The sequence below is a fragment of the Copidosoma floridanum genome, unplaced genomic scaffold (genome assembly GCF_036245765.1).
Source record: "Copidosoma floridanum isolate Cflo_tuat_1 unplaced genomic scaffold, Cflo_Japanese_pri ptg000025l, whole genome shotgun sequence".
In the NCBI taxonomy this organism is placed as follows: Eukaryota; Metazoa; Arthropoda; class Insecta; order Hymenoptera; family Encyrtidae; genus Copidosoma; species Copidosoma floridanum.
This window is the reverse complement of record NW_028321902.1, coordinates 4,377,299-4,402,208: the sequence shown is the minus strand read 5'-3', so window position 1 is coordinate 4,402,208 and position 24,910 is coordinate 4,377,299. Positions and strand designations below refer to the sequence as shown.

The following is a 24,910-nucleotide window of genomic DNA, read 5'->3' as shown; positions in this document are numbered from 1 at the left end:
ACCTGTTCTTTTTAAAATACTGGTGTTTCTCATTAACACGAGTGACTTTCAAAGGACCTTTATTGATTTTTACCGTAAGTATTATTTGTTATACTATCCTCTTTTTCATTAAAACAAAAAAGGAATAAGGATATTGAAAAGTAAAAATGATATATTTGTAATGTTTCATGAGATTTTTTTATTTTACTTTATAAAAGTACTCACTCCTCAAACAATCATCTTCCTCACTTAATTAATTCGTTATATAATAAACGAGCAATCTTAGTCTTATCTACAAAAAAAGAAATACCTTACTGCTTTACTCAAAATTAAAACTAGGATATCAGTTCATCCTCTTTTCAACTTATTTCTATATTTAAGATATTGGTTTTTTTTAATGGACGACTGGCAGAAAAATTCCTACTGAGATAGTATTAATATCGTTTGCCGAGAAAACAATCATAAATCAAATTATCATAAATACAAGGAATCGATTAAAATTTAATCTGAAAATATTTTATTGCAGATTTAGAAGTTTTACCACCAAGTAATAATGCAAAAAATAATCTGCCAGTTATACGCAGCATAAGAACATTTCAAGTTCTTATGTTTTTCGTTTACGTTATTTTGCGTCTTTCTTCAGCAAGTTTTTGGAAAAGCATTCTTTATATTTATTTTTATCATAGTTCAATCATCACTAGAACATATTATTTAGGGATAACTTGAATGCAATAGTGACAAATTTTTTAATAGTTTATATTTCAAAGTTGGATATGTGTTGAACAATAAAGTGAGAATTATCATAGCAATAATTCTAATATAGACGTAAAAAAAGGCGACAATAATACTCAACAAATGCTGGGTGAGAATGCATAACTTTATGTACTTGTATCAAAGTTGTTTGCAAAAAATTAATATTTCATACGTTTACTTTCTTCAGAGTAAAAAACAACATGCAAAGGGAAACGGAAAATTATCCAGCATACACGTGAATGTTTCTATCTATACTTTTCGATTTCCCATTGTAGCAACCAAACGAAATACCGAGAAAAAAAAATATGTCGATAAGTAAGAAGGCTTTTCAATGAAAGATGCCGAGTCTGAGAGGAGAAAGACGCTTTTTTCCCCCAATCTGCCGTACTCATCATAGTCGTTCCTCAATATCGGCATGCTCGCCGCCAATATAACAATGCTTGCGTTGAGATCAATTTTCCATGGCATATCTACGCGTCCATTCTTTGGCATTACGAATCGCCTCGCTTTCGTTAATTTTCCAAAGCTCCGCAACGTCATTTGCTAAAGGATCATCTGGATTTGGAGCACTTAGTAGTGCCTGTATCGACAATAAAACGGTTCTTATCTGCAATGCTGGACTCCATTTATCTTTTAGAATATCTAAACAAATTCTACCCAGTCTAAAGAACCAATGATATTTTAGTTTGCCTTTCTTCTCTAACACTTACTATGATTAATTGTTACAAAGTTTCACATTACCTGTCAATATTTGGATGATAAATTTTTGTAATAAATCTAACTTTTGGTGCGGACATTGGATAATCCTCGGGTAAAAACAGTTCAAGTTTGAAGAGACCTCCTTCAAAAGGGGAATCTTCAGGACCTGTTACAATCACGTGAAAGTACCTGGCATTGGTATCATCGGGCACAGCACTGATTCCTGGAACTGGTTCTTGCATGAGCCTTTGTGTTTCTTTAATAATCCTACGTGGTAATGCAGCCATATCTTTGTTTTTTATTCCCTGTAATCCAATACAAAAAATGTGAAAGTTAATATCTGGCAGAAAAAGTTACACAAACAAGATTATAATCAACAATTGATTTGAACTTTTATTTAGCACTATGATCTTACTTGTGAGGTAATAAAAATAACATAGATAAATTAGTTTTGGATGTATAAAAATTACAAATACAAAAAAGAACCTGACAAATGAACGAGTGGTGAATTAAGGTTATGTGAGTCAGCTAAAGAAGTACTGTGCCACAATAAGACTTTTAATTGAGTTAATAAGCCAGAATAGATAATAAAAAAAAAAGCCGTACACAACAGTGAAAAGTTATATTTGTCAACAACAGCTCGATAATGGAGAGAGATATCGTCTTCTCCAAAATTATTAAATCGTAGCAACGATTTTCAATGGTAATGGTAACAAGAAAGAAAGACGTGCTTTTTTAAAATACAATAATTGGATTAATGGTGAGGCTAATAACTGAAGGAACGAGCTTAAAGAAGAAAGAAAAAAAAGTTATAATAATAAAATTGAATGGTAATATATACGTGAAGAATTACAATGTGTCAGGCTAGCAGCAGTAGGTAGCAGAAGCAATGACGAATTTTAGAGAGACGCGAAGAGTTAGAGGAAAGCAGAAGATTGAGGTACAATTTACTAGAAACTATATTAAGAAAAAGAAAGGTAAGCAAAAAACAAAATATTAATGGACCAAGAAGATCAAAGATGGTACAGTGTATAAAATTTCAGGTACTGTATGGACCCAAACCGGGTCAAATAAAATTGGTAATTAAAATTTGGAGGCTACCATGAGTTGCTATAAAAAAAGTTGAAAAGTGAGGGTGTCGAATAGGAGGTAAACTAAAAAACAAGTTTAAACGTATGACAATTAACATATTGGTATATGCCTATACTGTACCTGATACAAATAAGATGGAAGAAATTGTAGGCTGTGCGACGAGCCTGGCTACTGCAAATTACTTATTTAACTTTTTTCCCTTCTCTGTAATAAATCTATTTTTGCAACAATGCAAAGGATGTACCTATAGTACTCTCTCAAAAGGACGTCGTACTGTCGGTGTCTCTCCCAGAGAGTGGTTTTCTGATATTCTAGTCTATGGTTTTCTCTCTTTCTCGTTTCGTTACCCTACTCACACACACACAATACCACAATTACACACACACAGCAGCAGCGGCAGAGCAGGCTCTTTTATTATTTTTTTTTTTTTTTTAAGTAAGTATTTAGGCTTCTCTGTCAGTTGGAGTCGTCGAAGAACTCCAACTCCTTATCTGCCCCGCCTCCTCTTTTCTCTTTCCTTTTTTTTTTTTTTTTTTATGAATGCTGTCCTTTTCTATGCTAATCCGTGTAGGTACTATGCATTTGTAATGTTCGTAAAAGCAGCATCAACAATGATAAAAAATAAAAGTTGAGCCGCCCAAACTGAAACTACAGAGGCAGTAGTTTTCCTCCCAAAGCTTCTACAGTTAAGGTAGGTACCGACTGTGACTCGGTGGGACCGTTTACGCAAATTTGAACTTTCTGTACGTCCGACCGACCGTTAGTTAAATTAAAAAAATGTTTAATTCTATAATTAATGTTGACTCTTCGTAAATAACGAATATTATCAACCACATCGGATGATAATTTACTAAAATTCCATTAAAAAACTAATAATGTAGTAAAGAAAATACAAAATAATAATAATAATAATAATAATAATAATAATAATGATAGAGAATACAATTATTTATTGCCAAAGTAAGTTTTTGCTAAAATTGTAATGCATTATTTATTCTAAGAAAATTATTTATGAGTACTACTTGTAAAGTAGTTTTTAATAAAAATTTTTCCAGCGAAAGCAATGAATTATAATTGATATGAAAAATCAATTTAGAAAAAAAATTAAAAGTATTCGAAAAAGTGTTTAATTTTAAATACTTTGCAATAAAATTAAATATTATCTTATCTGCTACAAAAAGAAAATTTCTTAGTATTATACCGTGAATAATAATGGTAAAAAAATTGTTCGGCTAAAAAAAAGTTATTTTATTCGGGAAAAATAATTATTTTTTGAGCGTTGAAAAACCCTTAAAATATAATTGTGCGTCATTCTTAAGTACACGACGAATTACATTTCATTTATTGGGAAGGATAATTTTATTGGTAATGGAAGTAATATTATTTTTATGTTTTCTGTCACAATTGAATGTTTTAATATTAAAATTTTAATAGTAGTATAAATTTTATTAAATAATTTGTTTTAAAAATAAATGATATAAATATTATTATCCTAAACAGTAAATGTCCTTGATTTTACGTATATCACACTTTTGATACGATATTAAATATAACGCGTATACATTAATATTGCCATACTACTTATCTTAAGAGCACAATGCAACATATAACTGAGAGAAAAAAATTTTTTAGAATCAAGAAAATATTTACTAAAATAGTATTAAGTCCTTTGAAACAAAATAATAATTTTTCTACATTAAAAATATATTTCTTTATTTTAAACATCTTCTCAAAGTGAGAATATGTAATGTAATCTTATTGTAACTTGGAGCTATTTAAATATTAAAATCTTTTTTTGATTCTAAGAAATTTTCTTTCAGTGTAAATTATAAGGCTGTTGCCTGTTCAAACTATATTTTACATTGAATAATGGTTGTTTAGTTCAAAACTAAAGCAACACAGGTTTATACGTATATAGTTACTAAATACTCGTTGAACATTTATGCATACAATATTTACATGTTTAATTCATAGAAAAATTAATAAATTATAAATAGGCCTCGTAAACTGTATTTTGTTGACAATTAAATAATTTTTGATCATCTTTCAGTGCATGCGATGGTACTTTATTTTATTTTTATTGAGACAATATTTTTACTTTTTTCTTTGATAAACGATAAGCGTAGTACATACCAGTACCACCTACACAACATAGAGTGCAAAAGGTGTATCCCGAAGCCCTTGGTTTGTTACTCGTACTTTGATTACATAATGAGCAGTTGTAACGTTCCTTGAGTTTTGCACTCGCGTTGATATCGTTTTTTTTGCTGTTGCACTTTTGGTCACCGTAACTGACTTTCATGTTGTTGCTTTTTTTTTTTTTTTTTTTTTTTTTCCCAAGCGTCAAGTACGAGCTTATTTCAAATGTGCTTGTTTAGCTGTTGGCAGAAAAATAAATTTTCGTCTTGTAATATGTATATTAATAATTAAATTAATATTAATATTACTATTCTAGTTACGTTTTATTGGAACATTCAAAAATAAATGCTTAGCCTTGAAAGCTATTAAAAATTAAAGTTTTTAAACCAATTATTTACTACCTGCTATTCTATTAAAAAAAAAAAAAAAAAATCAGTCAAACCAAGATAAAACAATTTCGATTAGTTAGTTCGGTATATAGTCACGACGAGCTGGAGCAATTACTATTAATTGTATTTTGTGCAATTATATTCCGATGTTTATGAACTTTGCTTAACATTTACATGCATTGCAATAAAAAAAAAAAGTTACATTTGTTGTTTGATGTGAATTAAAATGTATAGAAATTACCGAAATAAAAAGTGAGTTCCACATAACTATATGTACGAAAGTATGATTAAAGTATAAATATCATTATACTTTGTACTATATTTTACAAAGGGACTAGTTTCCCGTAAATGTAATAAAATAAAGAAATAAATGAAAATATAGGTATTCATGTAGATATTCAAGTATTGGTAACAATTAAAAAACAAAAGAGTGGGTGAATTACCTTGTTGCTGCTGCATAAACTGTTTGCTTCTTCAACTGAACCTCCTCTGGCCGCAAACGGGACGGGCTTTGAAGTAAACGGTCTCACGATCTTTCAAAGTGTATAAGATCAAAACAGCAGCGTCATGTGTTTAGCGGCGATAAAGCGGTCGACTCCTTGCGAGTAGAAAAAAAAGCTCATATATACACGTATTATCTGTACGCATCTCTAAAGTTATTTTTTTTTTTTTTTTTTTTTTTTTCTTTCGTGGGGATAATTGCGTTATTTGGAATCGATCCGTCCTCGAGTGTATGCGCTCAACGATATCAACACGAAACGACGAAACGATTAAGGATTGACTTGTTGGAAAAATTTATTATTTTTTCCTCCACTCATTTGTGGAACATATACCATTTTTTCGAACTAAAAATCATGTAAAATGTTGTACTAGCAAGTGTTTAATTATTGCCAAACTTTTTTTTTTACAGAAATACATTAATGATTAGAGTGAATCTTCGGGTATGTTTTTTTCCTTTGTATTTTCTTACTACAAAAATACACTAGTTTATTAAAAACATTTTATTTCATATACTCCATAACACCTGTTTCTTTATGCTCACTGTGTTAAAATGTTGACATTGGAAGGCATAACTTTTTTTTCACTTGCAAATACTACGAACAGTAACTTTATCACAATTAAAAAAATTTGGGAAAAGGAATTTGTTAAACAAGAAGGTTTTAAACGAAATTGGATTTTTTTTTCCACTGGAACGGTCCTACTTTTTTTCATCACAGAATTTTTATATATTATGTAACTTTAAAAAAAAAATAACTTGAGAATTTCAAGGTGATTATTGTTCTCGCAATTAAATAGTGTCTCTAAAAACGCAGATAAAGAAGTTGCACGATAAAAGTGGCACGTGCAGTAAACGGCGTGTGTTTCTTTACACTTGATAATTGACATCTTTTAGATCTTTCTTTCTTTTTTTTTTCTAGGCTTGCTTATTGCACACGTGAATTATAACGGCTTTTTGGCAAAAAATTTGTATACACATTGTTTCTTGCCTAATTTTGTACTTGAAGGGACTCGTAGAAACAAATTATAATATTCTCGTGTCAAACGAGAAAATTGGACTTTTTTTTATCTTTGGAGGTTGGCGCCTAACGTTGTTGTTGCCAAGGAAACAAAATAATTTATTTTACCCTATCTCAAATGGTTAAAAAAAAAAAGTTGGTCTCATTATGAAAATTGTAATCTACTTATGCGTAATTTCTTTGAATCACAGACAAGTTAAATAGGTCATTAGTTACAGCATATTTATTTTCAAGTATTAGAAATATTACTTACAGTACTTTTTTGTGTAATGAAGTCAATTTTTTATTTTTTATTTTTTATTATTATATTTTCTCAGTACCATATTTTTAAGGCTATCAATTCTCACCTTATTTACCTGACTTTCATAGATACTTTGCAGAAGATGATATGCAGAGATATTTAATTACCCAGTAAACCGACGTTTGTGAAAAAACGTCCCAAAAGACGTAATAAGACAATTTATCACTGAGAGAAAAGAAATAATAAAAATTATTGAGCAATTCCAGCAAAAATTACGACTCTCCATAGTAAATCGAATGCAAGCTGTCAGAAAAAAGGAAAAAAATTATTCTTTTTAACAGTAAAGATTATTGTTTTAACAGTTAAAATTATGGTTCGAAAAGTAAAAAAAAAAAAATTTCGATGCAGGAAAGTAAAATTTATTGACCGATCCTTTTAAGGTTTACTTAAGGTTTTATCAGCTTGCATCCGATTTACTGTGCGTAACGAGTAACTATTGCTGGAATTTCTCTATAATGTTCATTATTTTTTTTTTTCTCTCGGTGTGGAAAAACAACTTTTTTTTTTTTTTTTTCTTCCCAACAGAATCAATGAATCAATTCAACATAATTGCAACGGGGCGTGTTTATTATGTTCACCACACGGTATGTACACTAGACGCGTTTGTCACCCGCGCGACTCTCGACAATAGACGTGTAAAGTGCAAGAATCTTGTTCATCTCGGTGGATATGCACTTGGAGCAGTAGCCCGTGGTGGACGTGGACCGGCTGTCGAGTCGTTGCCGTTCATCGTCTCCGAGCTGCGAATGATTACGGAACATTGCGACAATTGTTTCGATTGGGGGTTGGACGGGAAATTTTTTTTTTTTTTTTTTTATTGGTCGACCGAGAAATTTTCGGCGGGTGCAACGTTAATCATCACCCAAACATATGAGAAAATGAGACTTTCCACGTGACGCGCGAAGCAAACTTCAATGATCATGTGTTCCACAATATGTTGTAGTTTTTTTTTTTTTTTTTTTTTTGTTTGTTAAAATCGTATATGTGTACCATTGCTTGTAATCCACAAGTGCTCTTTGAGAATAATTTATTGAGCTTCTAGGTTTCAATGTTTTTTCAAACAAGAACAATAAAAAATATTTATTTGAGCAAAGACTTTTACTCATAGGTATTTATGATAGAGTGTGGACTAAAAAAAAAAAAAAAAAAAAAAAAAAGTACACGTAAATATTCTCTGTTTCCTTTTCCTGTTGTTACAAAATCTTTTCTTTTTTTTTTTTTTTTTTTTTTTTTTTTTTTTTTGTTATACTATGATACCGAAGATAAATTGTATTGAGTCATAAATATCTCCACAGTCGCTTTATTTTTCACGTATTCCCAAAAACGTATCGAACGAAGATTAATACAATCGCGATTGTCAATGAAGCTCGTTAATTCTTAGAAATAGGTATCCACTTGCTGCGACAATAGTTCCGATAGGCGGCCATCGAAAAAAAATCTCTTTTGGATGTCAGTTGCAACTGAGACGAGAAAAAAAAAAAAAAAATGAAAAATCATCGCCATGCGCCTAACAAAGGTAAAAAAAGCCAAAACCCTAAACCAACTATCTCTGCGTCAAGCGCGTGTATCTGACGGGGCAGAGTTGAGATAACCGCGCCAAGTGCGTGTAGGATATATCTTAATAGTTATTGGCTCAATGTTTTGCGATAAACGTGACAATTAGAATAGAATCAACGCAAAGTTCAACCACCCGTGTGAAAATCCTTCAACGAGACGATACGGCTAATGGCGCTTGCTTTTTCTTTGTCAACGGCAAAACAACCGCCGAACGGAATTTTACTTTGTCCTCCAACGACATTTTGTACCGATAACAATATGAATGGCAATTATAAGGACAATGTTACAGCAACAGCGAAAACGACCGTTAAACTGTTGGTTATTACATAATGTGTTTTATGAATCCCATGATGAATAATGCCCGTGTCAAAATAAACTATTGATGTGCCATCAACAGCAGCAGAAAAGTTAGCCATTGGGACATAAAAAAATAGAACATATAATAGTTAAGGGATTTAGAAAAATTGAAACAAAAAACAAAATAAAGGAGTCATGCAATGCGTCGCTATAAAAATCTGAGAAAACAAATATGACAAGCACATATTATCAACAGCATTTTTTAATTTAGTACTAATATATTTAACGAATCTTTAAAAAAAAGTGCAACCATATATTCCTCAAAATCGAAAGCTAAAAGTACCATTATAAAATTGTGTACACTTTTTTTCTTTGAAAACCAATGTAATTTCTTACGAGAGATAACGCAAAATTTAGACTCCCAGTGCGACGTGCGTATATATATATATATATATATATATATATATATATATTCACGCAGGAATACCCGCCCGATGTTGTTTCAACTTGTTAATTCTAGACTTTCCTCGACTATTTCTGTCGAATAGTAATAAGCGCTTGTAATGAGTTTCTTGCAATTCACCGAAAAAAAATGTTAATGAGCCGAGGCGTCAGTATAGACCCACACTATACACGTATATCGTTATAAGTTTCGAGGTCGTAAAACATTAAGTGTTTTTGTATCTATAACGTCATCGAGTTCAAAGAAAAAATACAAATTAATCTGAGGAATTTTAACATTTTTTAGCTGACGAAATTAGAAGATTTTACAGCGTAAAAGCTAAAATTTGTTTTGGGTATAAGCTACTACGTTTCTTCCAAAGTATTCATCTACGGGTCGTTTGTGTCTCTGTGATGAGGCCTCGAAAATACCTCAATTTGTGGTTTACCTTTTTTTTTTTTCTACTGTCATTTTCAACGTGACTATTGAAGCAATACAATGGTTTTGTTGGTGTACCGTATAAAATATACGTCGAGGACTTGCACAGGTAAATCAACAATACGTTCTAAACTATACTGACATTTTTGCTGTTGCACTTATTTGAAAAAGATTTCGGTTACTATTTTCGAAGTTATAATCTCTTGTAACCGCGTAAGCAATAGTGTGATTTGAACAGTTGCTAGATATTACCGTAGAGTGATTTTTGCCATGTTTAAACCTACGCGTCAATTTCATTGGCAAATCTTTGAATGAAAAAAAAAAAAGTTGCTCATAAAAACTTTTTTTTTCTTAACGTAAAGGAAATTGGTGTTTGCTAACAACATTTAACCAATCAAAGCAGTGAAGATCAAAAACATTGGATTACAGTTTTATCAAAGCATCATTTGTTGTACGAAACAGCTGAGGCTTTCTCATTTTCCAAGGCAAAAAACTTTTTTCACGTTCAATTAAATAAATTGTATAGCAAAATGCAGAAAAAAAAAAATTACATCTTTAAATTTGTAAAAAATCGTTACATAAGCGTTAAATTATATTAGTTGATCGAAACACTTTTTAGTGACAATAGCCAATTTGAATGGTCAAATAAGTATACCTAAAAAGCATATAAATTTTCACAGCATTGTGACTTTCACTGAGCGTTAGAACCAGCTCACATTAATATATTCTTGTCACAAGATTTTTTTATCTTAATGAGTACGAATTCCAAGACACATCGATACGTTTTTTCAATACATCGAAACATATATATATATATATATATATATATATAACGTGTCAGTTAGAGTGTTAACGAGCACTTGTTGGTACATTATTTTGATGTGATTCTAAGAACCACAAAGACAAATTACCTTCAATTTTTTTTTTTTTTAACGTAAATGCATAATTGATTGTCAAACAGCTAAAAGTTCCTTATTTGATGATACAATAGGGAGGAAACTTTCAAAGTCAGATCGAAACAAAATCAAGCTACGACCAATAAGTTGATGGCAAAAAAAGCTGGCGAATGAATTTGAGTTTCTACAGAACATGGGACACATAAAAAAATATTTTAATCAAGTTTCAACTCTCACCTCTTACTCTGTATAGACAACGTATTACTTCAGCCTAAACTGATCCCAAGTGAGTGCAACGCGTGATTTAAGTACTGGGGGGGCTGCGCAGACTCACTGCGTTCTTTGGATCACCTGAAAAGTTTTCTCCAAATTTTTGTTCCAACGCTGCCGTCGGTGCTTAATTGCCTCAAAAAAATAAAGACTTTTTTTTCTGGGCGCATCAAAGATGTATTTATTTTGAAAAAATAAAAAAAAATTTCTTCGTCATTTCTTCGATTTATGGTCAAGTGGAACGTTGCATCAGTTTAGTTCTAGCGTACGTGCTTATCACCGAGAAAACTATTTTCAGATTAGGAATACGTATTGGGAGACGTTAACATATTCCGGAGTCGTCATTGCAACCGTAGCCACTCAGCTGACATCACCACGTACGAAAGACCGAAAATCGTCCAAAACTCCAGACAACAAGGTCGGTATTTTACCTTTTTTTTCTCCTATTTCATATTTTTACGTATAAAAAATCTTTAACTTCGATGATGCTCTATCAGTTTTTACGATCAAAAATACTAATAAATCTTAACTTACTGTGTGAGATTTTTCTTTATGACAAAAAAATAAAAAACTAGGCACTTTTGGCTTAAATTTGGATATTTTTCCTTTTTTAAATGAGATAATAGATCATTCATTTATTCGATCGAAAATTCATCGGCAAATAAAAACACGTGAAATACAAAAAAAAAAATTACTTCCGATGTACTTTTGATTGCTTCTTGGACATACAGAACGACGGATTTTTATTTATTTTTTTTTTTTCATAATGTAATATGCGTGAGTACCATGTGATATGGCCAGTAGGTGTGTGTACAAGGGATCAAGTTTTTAGATAAAACGATAAACTTATATTTGATGGTTTCGATCACAGAAAATTCAACCTTTTTTTATTATCATTAGATAAAAAAATTATTCTATTGGAACACAACTTTTTTTTTTTTCCTTTTCTAATCACAGGATAAATGAAAAGACATTTTTCTTCCCAACTATAACATTACGGTACGTCTGGAATAGTACAAATTATAATAACAAAAAAACGAACGAATAATACATCTTACGTGATAATCCTCGATTAAATATTATTTAATAAAAAGTAATGATAAGAATTATTATACTCATTTCACCTTGACCCTCGACGTTTTTCGTGTACAGTTCTTGACTTTTGCAATCATTGTAAAATCAATACTCTGAATAAAATTTGTGAAACTTATTGGTTTCTTTAGCCAACAGCCACACGACTTGTTCGACAAAATGAAAAACACCAACAAAAGCAGAAAAACCAGTGGAAGTAGCCAGGTGGAAAGCAAAAAAGGCGATGGTGAAATCGGTGCGAAGAGGAAACCGAAAGACAACTGTACCTGTTCACTTTGTGAAAACAATTCGACCGGCAAGCTCTGCGTTATATGCTGCAGAAACACAAGCAACCCACCGACCATCAGGGGAAACATCGTTTGCACTTCGTGCAGAGTGTCCGGCAGCCACGGTATCGCGTTAGCTTACCACAGTTCGATCAAAAAAAAGATAACGTAACACCACAGTTGGAATCATTTTTTTTTTTTTTTTTTTCAAACCCAGCATCTACGAATCCGTATACACGATAGTTTAGATTAATGGCAACTCTCGACTATGGCACGTGTACAGTTTCACCTCCAGACAACTTCTAATGAATCGCCAGTAATGCACCCTGCCATTGGGTATTAATTTTTTTGTTGGTATGCCCTTGATTATCGAGTGCAGCTGATGACAGAGTTGTAGTTCGTAAATATAGTGCGCAAAAGTCATGATATATAATAATAATAATAATTTGTCTTATACACTTAGAGAAAGACACTGTGTTTAGAATTAAATCGTGTATACATTTCTTCAAATTAAGATATAAGTTGCAATTACATGGAATGAGGTACTTATTATCCTCGTAAATTTTTATAAACAATCGGAGGACACTTGGATTGTTCAGTAGCTCTTTTTGCATGTTTAAACAGTTTATTCTTATATTTGTAATTTTATGATGTATATTTGTAGTTGGATAATACGTTTTCATACTTGTGAATAAATTGTAATTTATCACAAAGAAGAATCCATGTAAATGGTTGCAAAATCACGATTTTTCATGGATAAAATTTTAATGTGCCTCTACAATGGAAAATTCAATACTTTAAATGTACATTGCACATAAAAAATATTATAATTTCACAAATAAATTTTTCCTTATGGCTGGATTATCCCTCGCCATTTAATGAATCACTAAAATTATGGAAAAATTATGTAATATGCATATGCGTTTATGAAACAACTTTTAGTATTAAATGTCAACTAGTTAAAATGAAAACTGATATTTTTGAAGAATTTACGTGTAAAATACTATTAATTAACTTGTGAATGTAATGAAGTATATTTTAGTTTGCATAGTTGACTTGTAACAAACTACTAATATCTACTGTAATGCTTGTTTGATTCCTCATTGTAATTATAATGTAATTTTATATTTTTACAATAAAATTATGATCACAGCAACATGTGTCTTAAACATAATTTAAAAAAAAAACAATACTATTATTTTAACTTAGTTATCGACAATAGATAGACAACACTGCTATTGTAATTGCACCTTCAACCGCGTGGCTCCGGTGCCTTTCCCGCAAGTGGCGAAAAAAGTAGTTGGTTAGTATATATAGCCGAATTAGCTTTTCAGTCGTCAGAGTTGTGTGCACACTGGCTCTGACCTACCCATGTGTTAGGCTTGGCTTGAGCTGCTACTAATGTCGAAAAAAAAAAACGTAGTGGCTCGCTGAGATAAGTGGTAATTGGGAGTCAGACCCCTGGCGTGTTCATACTTTTTTTTTTTTTTTATAATTTTTAAAAAATCCAAAATACTGTTTCAGTATGGCATTTTTGCAAATTCTTCTATTTTATTTATATAATTAAGTCCTTCAATTTTTAAAAAATGTTTAATATGTTCTTAAAAAAATATAGTACATGTATTCTTCAAATTTTTTTCAAATATTTTCAATGTATTTTTTCATTATTTACACTTTATTCTTTTCAAATACCTCGCTCTTTTTCATCACGGAAGAACGGAAGTCCAGAATATTATTACTTCGTAATTGATTCGTAATAATATATTATGTATACACATTTATTCATAAAATTTCCAAGAAAATTTTCCATTATTTTTCCGTGACTACCCACGTCCCCTCACTATCCTTAAGGACCCTTCGCTACTCCCCACTCCAGATTCGGAACCTCTGCAGCAGCTTTAGCCCCTCCCCCGCAAAATTAGGAAAAATCCCATAGATTCGTCTTTGCTTAATTGGATCAAATTTTCTGTTATTTCTTATACGCAACTTGAGCGAGATAAAACACCTCTATTCCTGATTCTGATAAAAAAACAACATTGATAAACTGTTGTAATACTTTGTTAACTTACTATAAAATTTTTTTTTTAACGAAGCCCCCCTACTAGTAAAAATACTCTAAATCACGGAGTTACGATGATACCGTGAAAGCAGTAATTTTCACACTTTTTTTTCTCTCGATACATGATAGTTGTTCGTAATGTGAGAGGGCAGGGACTATTTCTTTTCAATTTTATTATTTCACGTGACATTCTAATTTAACTCCCGAAGTTACGGTATAACTTACACAAGGGCACCAACTAACAAAAACTAATAAAATTAATGATGATCTCATTTCGATTAACCCTCGCAAAACAATATATCCCTCGTAAAAAAACAAAAAAAAAAAAAAAACAAAAAAAAAAACTATTCCCGCAAATAACTCACTCGATTGAGAAGCAAAGTCGCTTGAATTACCGCCTCGTTCACCCACTCCACGAAACAACGCACACCAGCGACAATGGCGGGTTTTCAATGCCATATTTTCCGAGCTGTATACACATGTACGTGTATATACGCTCCTAAAAAAGTGATGCGTCACTACTTTGAAACGTGACTTGATTGGCCGTCGATGTTTGGCCTCGTTGGTAAGTTGATACATATGTCGTGCTTTTTGCCACGTATAGGTATACTACAGCGTTCTATTAGCGGTTACCGGTCACCTACAATACTATTATTAATTAGTTATCGACAATGGATAGACAACACTGCTATTGTGATTCCGTCTCCAACCGCGTGGCTCCGGTGCCTTTCCCGCAAGTGGCGAAAAAAGTAGTTGGTTAGTATATATAGCCGAATTAGCTTTTCAGTAGTCAGAGTTGTGTGCACACTGGCTCTGACCTACCCATGTGTAAAGCTTGGCTTGAGCTGCTACTGATGTCGAAAAAAAAAAACGTAGTGGCTCGCTGAGATAAGTGGTAATTGGGAGTCAGACCCCTGGCGTGTTCATACTTTTTTTTTTTTTTTTTTTTTAATGTCATCAAATGTTTATATGTTATTCCAAGGTGGTGTGTCATATTTTTAATATAAATAATGTTGAATGCGCGAATTAATAATTTTACATTAACCATTAACGGTTATTATTGATTTAAAGTGATATTATTGCTATTTTATTCAAGTATTTTAAGCAACCATAGTTGTAAGTTGAATAAAAAAAAATCTTAGGTATTTAATTAACATTGATGACATAAATGGAAAAATAATATGAAACAAATTGTAGATGATTTATACAGTATTTTAAACCGCAACAACTTGTTTTTTGTCCCATGACCTTTTATATTCAACGTATTAAATGTATTATCATTTTTTATGAAACAACATGTCGAGGTCTTCTTATGAACACAATACGAAAAGAAATTTGGAAATGTATATCACCTCAATTTTTTTTTAGTACAAGAGAATACCAGGCAATGATGAAAAAAGTCAAAAATTATCGAGCTATATATTTTACAAGACTTAACTAAGAGCCCTAAAGTTTATACGTCACGTTTATAACATATCCACAAATTTCTCCCCCTGTACAAGGGCCTGATATTGTAGTTTTTCTATTTATCTAGAAAACATAAAAATTTATTTTCTATATTATACTTAAATTTATACTCTTTGGGGCTTTTATATTATTTTCTGTTAAAAAATTTCAAAAAAAAATTATTTATTATTATTATTCATCAATCTTGAAGATTATTCCGTCATTGAAATAGATACTTACCTCGCAACGTACAATACTTATTTTTTTAGGATATTGATTGTAAAAATTATCATTTTTTTTACTCATAACTACTGCTTATCCAATTTTCAGAAAAATCATTTTTAGAAATATCAATAACATATATATGCTTAAAACCAATTACATAAAATCAATGAAATTTCCGTCAATGTAGTTGTAAAGGTAATTTTCGTTACATACACGTATATAGCATCTTCATGTGTGTCATTTTATATAATGCGTATTTTATGAGTTCTGGTACAATTTTTTAAATAGTTTTTCAATGAAAAATGAAAAAAATTTTTCAAAAATAATAGAAATCATAAATCTTATGTGGAGGTGACAAGTCTACAGTTTTACGAATCTATTTTTTACCAAGATTTAAAAATCTAAAATATTTCAGAAATTTTTAGTTTTGTCAACGCATCCTGAGTAAAAAATTACCGTTTTTTTTTTTTTTTTTTTTCACAATCAATTGCTTACTTAATTCTAGATATTGACTTTACTTTCAATTCGTAAAACATGTTCGAAAAAAGTGTCGACCATCAAGTTCTTTGAGGATTAAATTAAAAGCAGTTTGTTGAAATATATAGTAGGTACTTGAAATATCTTTATGGTGTACCCTATAAAATTCTTATCTTCTAATCTAGATGAACCTATACATGGAACTTAACTGTTTCAGCTAATTAGAGTTGTGTATCATGACCAGTAGGTAATTTAAAGCTTCATGACCTTTATTTTGTTTGGCACTCTTTTTTCACTCATGGTGTACATCTTAAAAACTCCTAAGTATAGTAGTTAATTATTACCAAAATTATCATATAGGGACTAGAAGAAGGCCGTGTCAAAAGCAAATGTTGGTGTAACACAGTTACACGAAAATTTATTTAAAAATGGGACATGGTGTGAAAAAAAAAATGTGAAAATTAATGTAAGGATGATGATTTGCCTAACATACGTATATATACTATATATATGATACTTATATGCCTTACACGCCTATATATTATATTGTGGTCTGATGTATAATATGGCAACAAAACTTTTAGCGAGGCTGTGATAAAAAAAATATTTCACTAGGTACTACTAAGTACAGTGTGAATAATTGCACCAAGTGTCGTATTTTTTATTAGGTGCGAAATAAGTTTATGAGAAAAAGATACAATCATCACCTCATCTTTGATGCAAATAAAAAGATACGTGCCGGGGGAAGGTTGTACGCATTTTACGTACTCGGCCGGAGGAGGGAGGAAATTGTAAATGCACATAAGTGCAAGGCGCAAGTCGGAAGTCGGAAGCCGTCAAGCCGACGAATCCGTGTGTGCTCTCTCTTGTGGGGAAAAATAACCATCACCGCCATATACCTATAAGCATACATTTTCCTATATAGGTATAGGTACTCTGCGTGTGTGACTCCGAAATTACTTTACTGTGATAGTGATGCTGTGATCTGTGTTGTGTATACTGTTGCGTTTTGTGTTGTGGCTTTTCTGGCTTGTCATGCAGGCTTGTGTTGTGTGTGTTATACTTTCACTGCGCACACACCAAGGATAGATAACAAGTAAAAAAGTAAACGCAGGGCTGAAGAAGGAAGATGATACTCAAACCATGATGAGTTCCATTATTTGCATCTAATCGGGCTGCAAGGCTGTATAAGATCCATAAGAGCAAGAAAATGGGCAGCGGCACGTCTTAAACAAATCTAATATCTTACTTGAGTAGTAAAAGTGCGAATGGTGTTTTTTTTTTATGTGTTTTACTTGCACAGCAATGTTTGTCATTGCGTCGTGGTCGTTTGAACTATGCTCGTGACGACGGCGGTCCAGCTACTGTTGACTGCAAGTTAGCGTTCACTGAAAAAAAAAAAAAAAAAAAAAAAAAAAAGCATAAGTAATATCACACAAAAGGAGCGGAGAATGTTGATTGCGCTCCGCTACCGCGGCTTTACACAGTCCGAGAAGGCTGCCTTCGGGGGAGGCACAGCCCGACCGCATCATCATCATCATCATCCCCAGGAGGCTGGTCCGTCATTGAACAAACACGTACTGTCCCTATACCCTCCGTGCGTAAACATATATGAATGAACGATCAGTACAGTCAACAAATAACAACAGCATACCCTGCACATATCAAAGAGGTCCAGCGTATAATGTCCAGTAGTCATCAGGGCAGTGCTACTGCTAATAATACTACTGCTGGCACCATTACAGCCAACGGACCATCCGGAGTCGCAGCTATGGCTGCTACCGCCTCCAAGATGCCGCTCTCGGTCGTCAATGCTGCTGTTGCTGGTGCATCGTCGTCGCCGGCTACCCAGCAGACCAACAATTTTGACCCGTTGAACAAGAGCACCTCCAACACTCTCAAGGTTGGCTTTGTCCTGTTCTCTTTTTGTTATTGTTCTTTGTATCTGCTGCTCTTTTTGTGTTTACCATCCGGCTTTAGTGCTCTAATTTTATCTTTCAATTGTACTCGTCTTAACATTGCTGGATTTGTTTATGATTGTCACTTGAAACGGAACTCTATCTAGGCGATAGTGCCAATTTCATTAGCTGCATCGGTTATCAAGCACTTGGAGTTTATTTATAAACCTTTTTTTTTTCAGAATATAAACCACTGGAATTGTTTTTTTTTTTTTCCTTTACTTTGACAAATAATATTTCCTCGTCTTATTTTAACGATAATTGTTGGATTTTTCAGAGAAATCCGAAAATGGAGTTGTGCAAAACAGATTTGTTGAAGTTACTTGGTTACTTGGAAGGTGAATTGCAAGCTCGTGACGTGGTTATAGCAGCATTAAAGGTCAGTAAAATCTGCCATTCAATAACAATCGATCGAAATAAATGTGTTCTCAATGCTGATTTTTACTGGTAGTCGGAAAAAATGAAGCACCTTCTCAATTCAAAATATCGTCACGGGACCACAGATCCCCATTCAGCTCTTGCTAGAGATGTAGCCATTTTGGGTGGTGCTAATGGATCACCAGGAAGTCAAACTGATCAACTGACGTCAGCCCTGGAAACTTTGATAGCACGCCAGAGACAAATGAAAAATCATATGGCTAGAGTGCTAAAAAATGCTGAAGTTAGACATCACATGGTCTGTATGAAATTTTGCAATTGGAATTGATGAATTAAATTGTAATTTTTAATTTTTTATGATTTTTTAATCAGGTTATCAAAGAGCTGGAAGAAGAAAAGCAAAAAAACGAAAACACCCCAACTCAGGGTGATGATACAACGTATGATCATGAGAAGGAAAAAATGCGATTGAAAAAAGTTTTGGAGATGGAAAAGCAAGAAAAAAAGCGCCTTGAAGCCGAAGCTAAAAAAATAAGTGACACCTTAGAGGAAGAAAAAACCCGTCACAGACAAATCGTTCTTATACTCCTAGCAGAGCGGAAGAAAATAATTTTAAAATACATAGAGGAACGCAAACGGTCTGAGGATCTTGCTCAGATTCTGAGCGAAGAAAAGGTTCGTTTGTCGTTGATTTGTAGGGAATACTCAAATAATGAAATACATAACTGCTCACTATATTTTTCCTGCAGGTGCGCGCAGATACAATGGCGGAAGGACTTGAGGAGGAGAGTAAAAAGGCCTTGCACATGGAAGCTGAAATGGAAAAGCAGCAGGCTCATTTTGATATAGAAAGATCGCAGTTCCGCCAAAGTACAGCAAACAAGGACAAAAAACTCATGGAGCAACAAGCAGAGATTGAAAAACTTCGGTCAGAGCTCGAGGTACTCAAAGAACAGCAGGCTAGAGGAGGCATGAGGACTATTGGAGTGACTCCTCCTCCACCACCGGCTAAGCCCGCCAATCTCGCAGCTATGCCTACACTCAGAGGCGCTTCTCCGCAAGGTAATGATCATAAACTGGTTAAAATACAGAAATTTGGCTGGCAATAACAATTTTCATTTGTATATTATAGTTAAAGGAGCAGTTTTGGGAGCTGGAACTCCAATGGTTAGCAGCAAAGTAGTGCAACCAACTGCTACCGTGTCTAGTGTACCAGTTAGTGGACCAAGTAAGTTTCAGTACAAGGAAAAGAAGATAGAGTAGATCCTTTTTTTTTTGAAAAATTGTTAAACCATTGGGTGATTATCATTATTTCAGCTACTGGTATAGCCAGATCTGTGACTCCAGGACAAGCGTTGCGTGGCGCTGTATTTGGTTCGAGTGTCTCGTCCAGCCTTGGCGACTCGGCTATAGTCACACCTCCAACAATAGAGTCTGCTACTGCTGCCCAGGTAACTTATCCACATTTTTCTAATCACACGACGCTAATATAAGCAGGAATGGCAGCGTTTATCTTCGTTTCTTTATTTTGCTTTGTTTAAAAATTAATATGGTGATTCTAAATCACCGCATAGTCTAGCTTGCTTTTGAATGAACTAGGTAAATTAAAATTTAACGACTATAAGTTGCAAAATTTCGAAGTATTCATATTTTCTTATGCTGAAATAAAGGTATTTAGAATATTTAATCAGTTATAAGTTTTAAGTTAAAAAATGTTCTCGATGAGGCTATAGTTTACAAGAAATAGAGTATTTGATGTATAACATTTATACCCTACTTTTTATTATTAAATTCTACGTTTGAGGTAAATATGAACCATCGTTTTATAAAAACTAAGTTTTTTTTAAAATTTGATTGATATTGTTTATACAACTTTACATTCAAATTATTAAATTGTAAAAATGTATAATTTGGGTTCCTTTCTAAAACATTACATAACAAAAATCGTAACTAGATTTTAGTTACTTCTAATCTACTAGTTTTATAAACCAAATAATTTTTTTTTTTTTTCAATATAAACATAGTTTAAGTGTGACTGACGTTCTACAAAATTCTTTAGATCAAATTAAGTTAAGAAAAAACTTTAGTAAATTATGTATCTTGAATTAGTCAGAAATTAAGGCTGCAACAGTTGAAATGTATTTTTAATTTCAAAATTCGTAAATTTATATTTATATTATTATTAACTTAGTAGTTCAAACAATGAAAGTATAAATGGAAGATTCAAATAGTCTAAGGAAGCCTTGCTTGGCTCGTAAAAATTAGAACCTTCTAAGACTAGCATCTCTGTGCCAATTATATTCACAAAATGTATACTACAGCTGCATGATTAATTTAATTTAATTAGTTTAATTGCTTGACTATCTTTGCACTATCACTGACAGTCGAACAAATGCAATGTTAAACATCGACATTTTTCAACACCCAAAGTTTTCCCTCCCTTTGGACATGTTAATTTGAAATATAATTATCCTTAAGAAAACTATATGATTTTTTTTTTATGTTACATCACGCACCATTTTGGTTTTCCTTATTTCTTGTACAAACGACACAGCGCCAAGCTTAACATTTTGATTTGTACATATTATTTTGATTTATTAAACTTGAATTCACACAATTGATTTACGTGCTTTATTTATGTACAACTTGTCACCCTTCTATATATACTTATCCTCTGGTATCTATGTAAAAGCACTCGTCAGAATGCCTTGGATGTTATTTTGCGTTTTGTTTGCTCGCACAAATGAAAAATTTACACAAAGGTGCACACGTTTTTACTTTAAAGAAACACACGCTCCGTACAAATGAGTCAAGAATCACTATGGCATTGGACTATATTTATTTATTTAAACAGCAATCGTAACACTGTAAAAACACACACACTCTTTTTGCTCTGCATCGCAATTTTACGTAGTACTTGAAAACATTAACGATGGTTTAGTGGTAAACCGGTTGTTGTACACCCACTTGCAGGAGGTAGGTATTAATATTTCTGCACACTTGCTTGTCGGCCGAGCTTTACGATTTTTTTTTTTTTTTATCGCTTTGGTGATCCTAAGGATGTGAAAACATGAAAAAAAAAAAAAAAAAAAAAAAAAGTAAGCCGAGCTCCAAAAGGGGAGGCTCTGAGACACAGCGGTTGTTGTGTGTTATCGCAGGCGCTGCAGCACAAGCGGCCACTGGTGCTGCCCACACCGAGCATTCCAAGCCAACAACCACCACCAGCACCAGCAACGTCAACGACGACAACAGCTGCGGTCAAATTATCGGCCCGGGGTGTACCGCCACCTGTGCCACCCAACAAGCCCATCGTTCCGCCCAAGAAGGAGGTGACCACTGCAGCTGCCGCGGCTGCATTTCTCCGCCGAAGCGAGCAGCCGAGCCCCAACCAGTCGCCAGTGGCCAAGTTGCAGCAGCAAAACAGTCTCGGAGCAGTTCAGCCGACGGTAGCATCAGTGGCCCCAGCTTCTCCACTACAGTTGCTACAGTCGGCCAGCTCAGCTGCAGCTTGCAACCAGCCAACCGATCACGAGGTAAGTGTCTCCGCGTTTATCCTGGAGATCGGTGTTTCCCTTGTTTTCTTACCGATTCGTTTTGTTCGTCACAGGTGAAGCCGCGCTGACTCCAGAGGCCGACGAGCTCTGCTGTCCAAACCTGAGTCCTCGGCGCCGTTGCTACGACCCCCGTCATCCCGTCACGATGATTTTGCTCAAGAGTTTCAGCTCTTACCGGGTGGTAGTGAGATTACGAAACCATAATAAAGCTGTCCTGTAGTGGCAAATCGAAGTCGAGGCATTAACCGCTTGCGTTTGTAGTAAGTGTGAGGTAATTATTTCAAAATGAAGAGTTTGTAGTGAAACCCCTTTCCACCCCCTGAGAAAAACGAAAACGGATCGATACTAGATCACTTTTTTCCCCCGCGTAGGACAGTAGGTGTTAATTTTAATAAAACAAGAAGAAAAACGTGAATAAAATGTCGCTCCGTGTACAGGGCAATGAGGAATAAGGGAGCAAGCAATCGAGCGAACACAGCATCACCAACATTAGTGTACTGTAGAGTTGAAAAAAAACAAACATGTAATAATAGAAAATTGACAGTCATTCAGTGCAAAAAGAGGAAATTAAACATTGTCTACATTAGTCCAGTTCTTTGTAAAATGTTGAGTCGAAGTTTTTTGGACTGTACTCGTCAGAATTGTCATTATTTTTTTATTGTTTCCTGATTATTGATTTAACTGCTTGCAATAACATACAGTGCTTTGGCGAATTTTTCCATGATCATTCGCAACTTTTTGATGTCGAACTTCTTACCGGAAGTATTTCTTATCTTCTGTGAAGGTAAGAAAAGTTTTTGTTTTTTTTTTTTCCTAACAAATTATGAAGTTCGATCGACTTTGCTGTAGCAACAAGAAGACAAAAAGTTATACATCACAAGGAGGGGAAAAAAAGGAGATAAAATTAGTAATAAGGAAACAATGACAAAATGAACACACTGTAAGCAATAAATTCACTATCAAAAAATAGAGTAATAATGATATTAACAAAAAAAAAAAAGTAAACAATAATAATGATAATATAATAGCGATGAAAACAGTAAGAATACTCACAATGCCGAGCTGAAGTATACCTACGCAAATTTAAATAAAAATATAAAGTATAGTTCTAAATATGATCGACATAAGTGTAATACAAACGCGACAAAATTTGAGATTACAGTTGCAGTAGAAATAAACTACTTGAGCACGTGATGTGAAATAAAAATAATCGCTGCTTCTAGTCTGGTTGGGAATCGATGATCGAAGGCTCAACCATTATCACTGTACGGGGGTGTATGTATAATTACGGGCAGCTGTTCCATCAAGTGCAGCTAGAAAAATTCGAAAGCTGGTACAATACTTATATTACCGATTTGTTTAGCGTTTGCGAGCGTTTATGGTATTTTTCTAAGCGCAAAACGCGTGTTATTCATGTATAGTATATAAATATATTTTCCTCGATATATATATTATATATATATATATACACATGTTGTGTTATGTAGGTATATCATTTATTCATCATGACTCGACATGACTCCGTTTTTATTTGCGTATATACATACGTATTTTATACACGTGACTGCGAATCTCATGATTCCCAGTTACTAATACACCGACTGATCGATTACCTACTCTCTATATGCCCTCTTCCTCTCTGTTTACTACTGGTTTGATAATACAAAAAATTGCGTTCTTCCGTTGAAGGCGAAAAATTTTCGACATGTTTATACTTACAATGCGTAAGTTTCAAATTACTCCCCTCAAATGCAAAAATTTTTCACACAGTGTATATTGACATTTACAAAAGCATAATCAAGTTAGCCGTATAAAAACCACAATAATGAAACTACTATGGCCAGCTATTTATACATATAGATGATTTTACATTAGATGAAGTGGCAGATCTTCGTTAACTCATTCATTTCGAAGATTTTGATTCTTATGTACATGTACAACCGAGGGTGTGTTAATTTTACAGCGAGTGTACAAGCAATGGATGAGTCCAGTGCGAGGAAATGACTGATGAAAGTCACCAAGTCGGTGATTTACTCTACTCAAATGTCACAATGATCTCCAATTCGTTTAATTTAATTATTACGTCTGACTCGTACATAAGTAAATAAATACAACTTACCATCATCATTTTGTTTTTTTTTTGTACTCGATAATTTTTAATGTTCTTATTGTGATTTGATTAGGTATGAATTTTTAAGATTTGACAATATTTTCGAATGAGACAGTGCGACGTATTTGTCGTTAACTTTATCAATACTTAAAATTCGAAAATTAATTGTACCATCGGAAATCGGTGTATGGTAAAATGTACAGTCTTCCAAACTTGTATGACAAAAATTAAAATTGTAATGATTTTAAAAACATTTAATTTTATCTTCGTGATTCCTACAAATTTAAGATTTATTTTATTGTGTTAATGATTTTATTGTATAATTTATCGATTGTGATTGTGCGTTCAACGTATTGTTTAAAAAAATTTGTAAATAATTATCAACTTATGTCGCAGTACGATTTATCTGTAAAAAATCATAATCATATAAATGTTAAATAAAAAAATTGAATTAAATAAAATGAAAATTTAAAAACAAGGTCTTCCATTTATTTCAATAGATCGCATTTATCGCTCTTCCAGTGCACAATTTTTTCGCTGGAACAACGCGAAAGTTCAAGAACGAAACGACAAATA

The 24,910-nt window shown here is 33.0% G+C and overlaps 2 protein-coding genes and 1 long non-coding RNA gene across 7 annotated transcripts; 2 read left to right on the top strand and 1 right to left on the bottom strand.

Moving 5' to 3' along the window:
• Positions 1-205: 205 nt before the first annotated feature.
• Positions 206-2,931, bottom strand: LOC106644136 (ubiquitin-conjugating enzyme E2 N). Of its 3 annotated transcripts, none has more exons than XM_014359526.2 (3): positions 2,644-2,931; positions 1,474-1,736; positions 206-1,394 (listed from the first exon to the last, which is right to left on the bottom strand). In XM_014359526.2, exons 2-3 carry the CDS (start codon positions 1,716-1,718, stop codon positions 1,184-1,186), a joined length of 456 nt encoding a protein of 151 aa, XP_014215012.1. In that variant the 5' UTR covers positions 1,719-1,736; positions 2,644-2,931; the 3' UTR covers positions 206-1,183. The 3 variants fall into 3 exon arrangements, with proteins under 3 accessions (XP_014215012.1, XP_014215013.1, XP_089451278.1); XM_014359527.2 differs by lacking the exon at positions 2,644-2,931 and adding an exon at positions 2,285-2,341; XM_089595152.1 differs by lacking the exon at positions 2,644-2,931 and adding an exon at positions 2,038-2,059.
• A 6,725-nt stretch (positions 2,932-9,656) lies between these two features.
• On the top strand, positions 9,657-12,344 carry LOC149373945 (uncharacterized). 3 transcript variants are annotated; one of them, XR_016293240.1, is made up of 3 exons: positions 9,657-9,712; positions 11,068-11,187; positions 11,993-12,344. It is a non-coding gene; the product is annotated as an uncharacterized LOC149373945 (long non-coding RNA). The 3 variants fall into 3 exon arrangements; XR_016293239.1 differs by lacking the exon at positions 9,657-9,712 and adding an exon at positions 10,749-10,785; XR_016293238.1 differs by lacking the exon at positions 9,657-9,712 and having other exon boundaries at positions 10,601-11,187.
• A 4,846-nt stretch (positions 12,345-17,190) lies between these two features.
• Positions 17,191-22,374, top strand: Naus (cortactin binding protein N-terminal like nausicaa). The gene is made up of 9 exons (XM_014359541.2): positions 17,191-18,237; positions 18,570-18,671; positions 18,744-18,968; positions 19,043-19,345; positions 19,420-19,732; positions 19,803-19,898; positions 19,988-20,121; positions 21,829-22,203; positions 22,278-22,374. Exons 1-9 carry the CDS (start codon positions 17,950-17,952, stop codon positions 22,290-22,292), a joined length of 1,851 nt encoding a protein of 616 aa, XP_014215027.2. The 5' UTR covers positions 17,191-17,949; the 3' UTR covers positions 22,293-22,374.
• Positions 22,375-24,910: the final 2,536 nt, after the last annotated feature.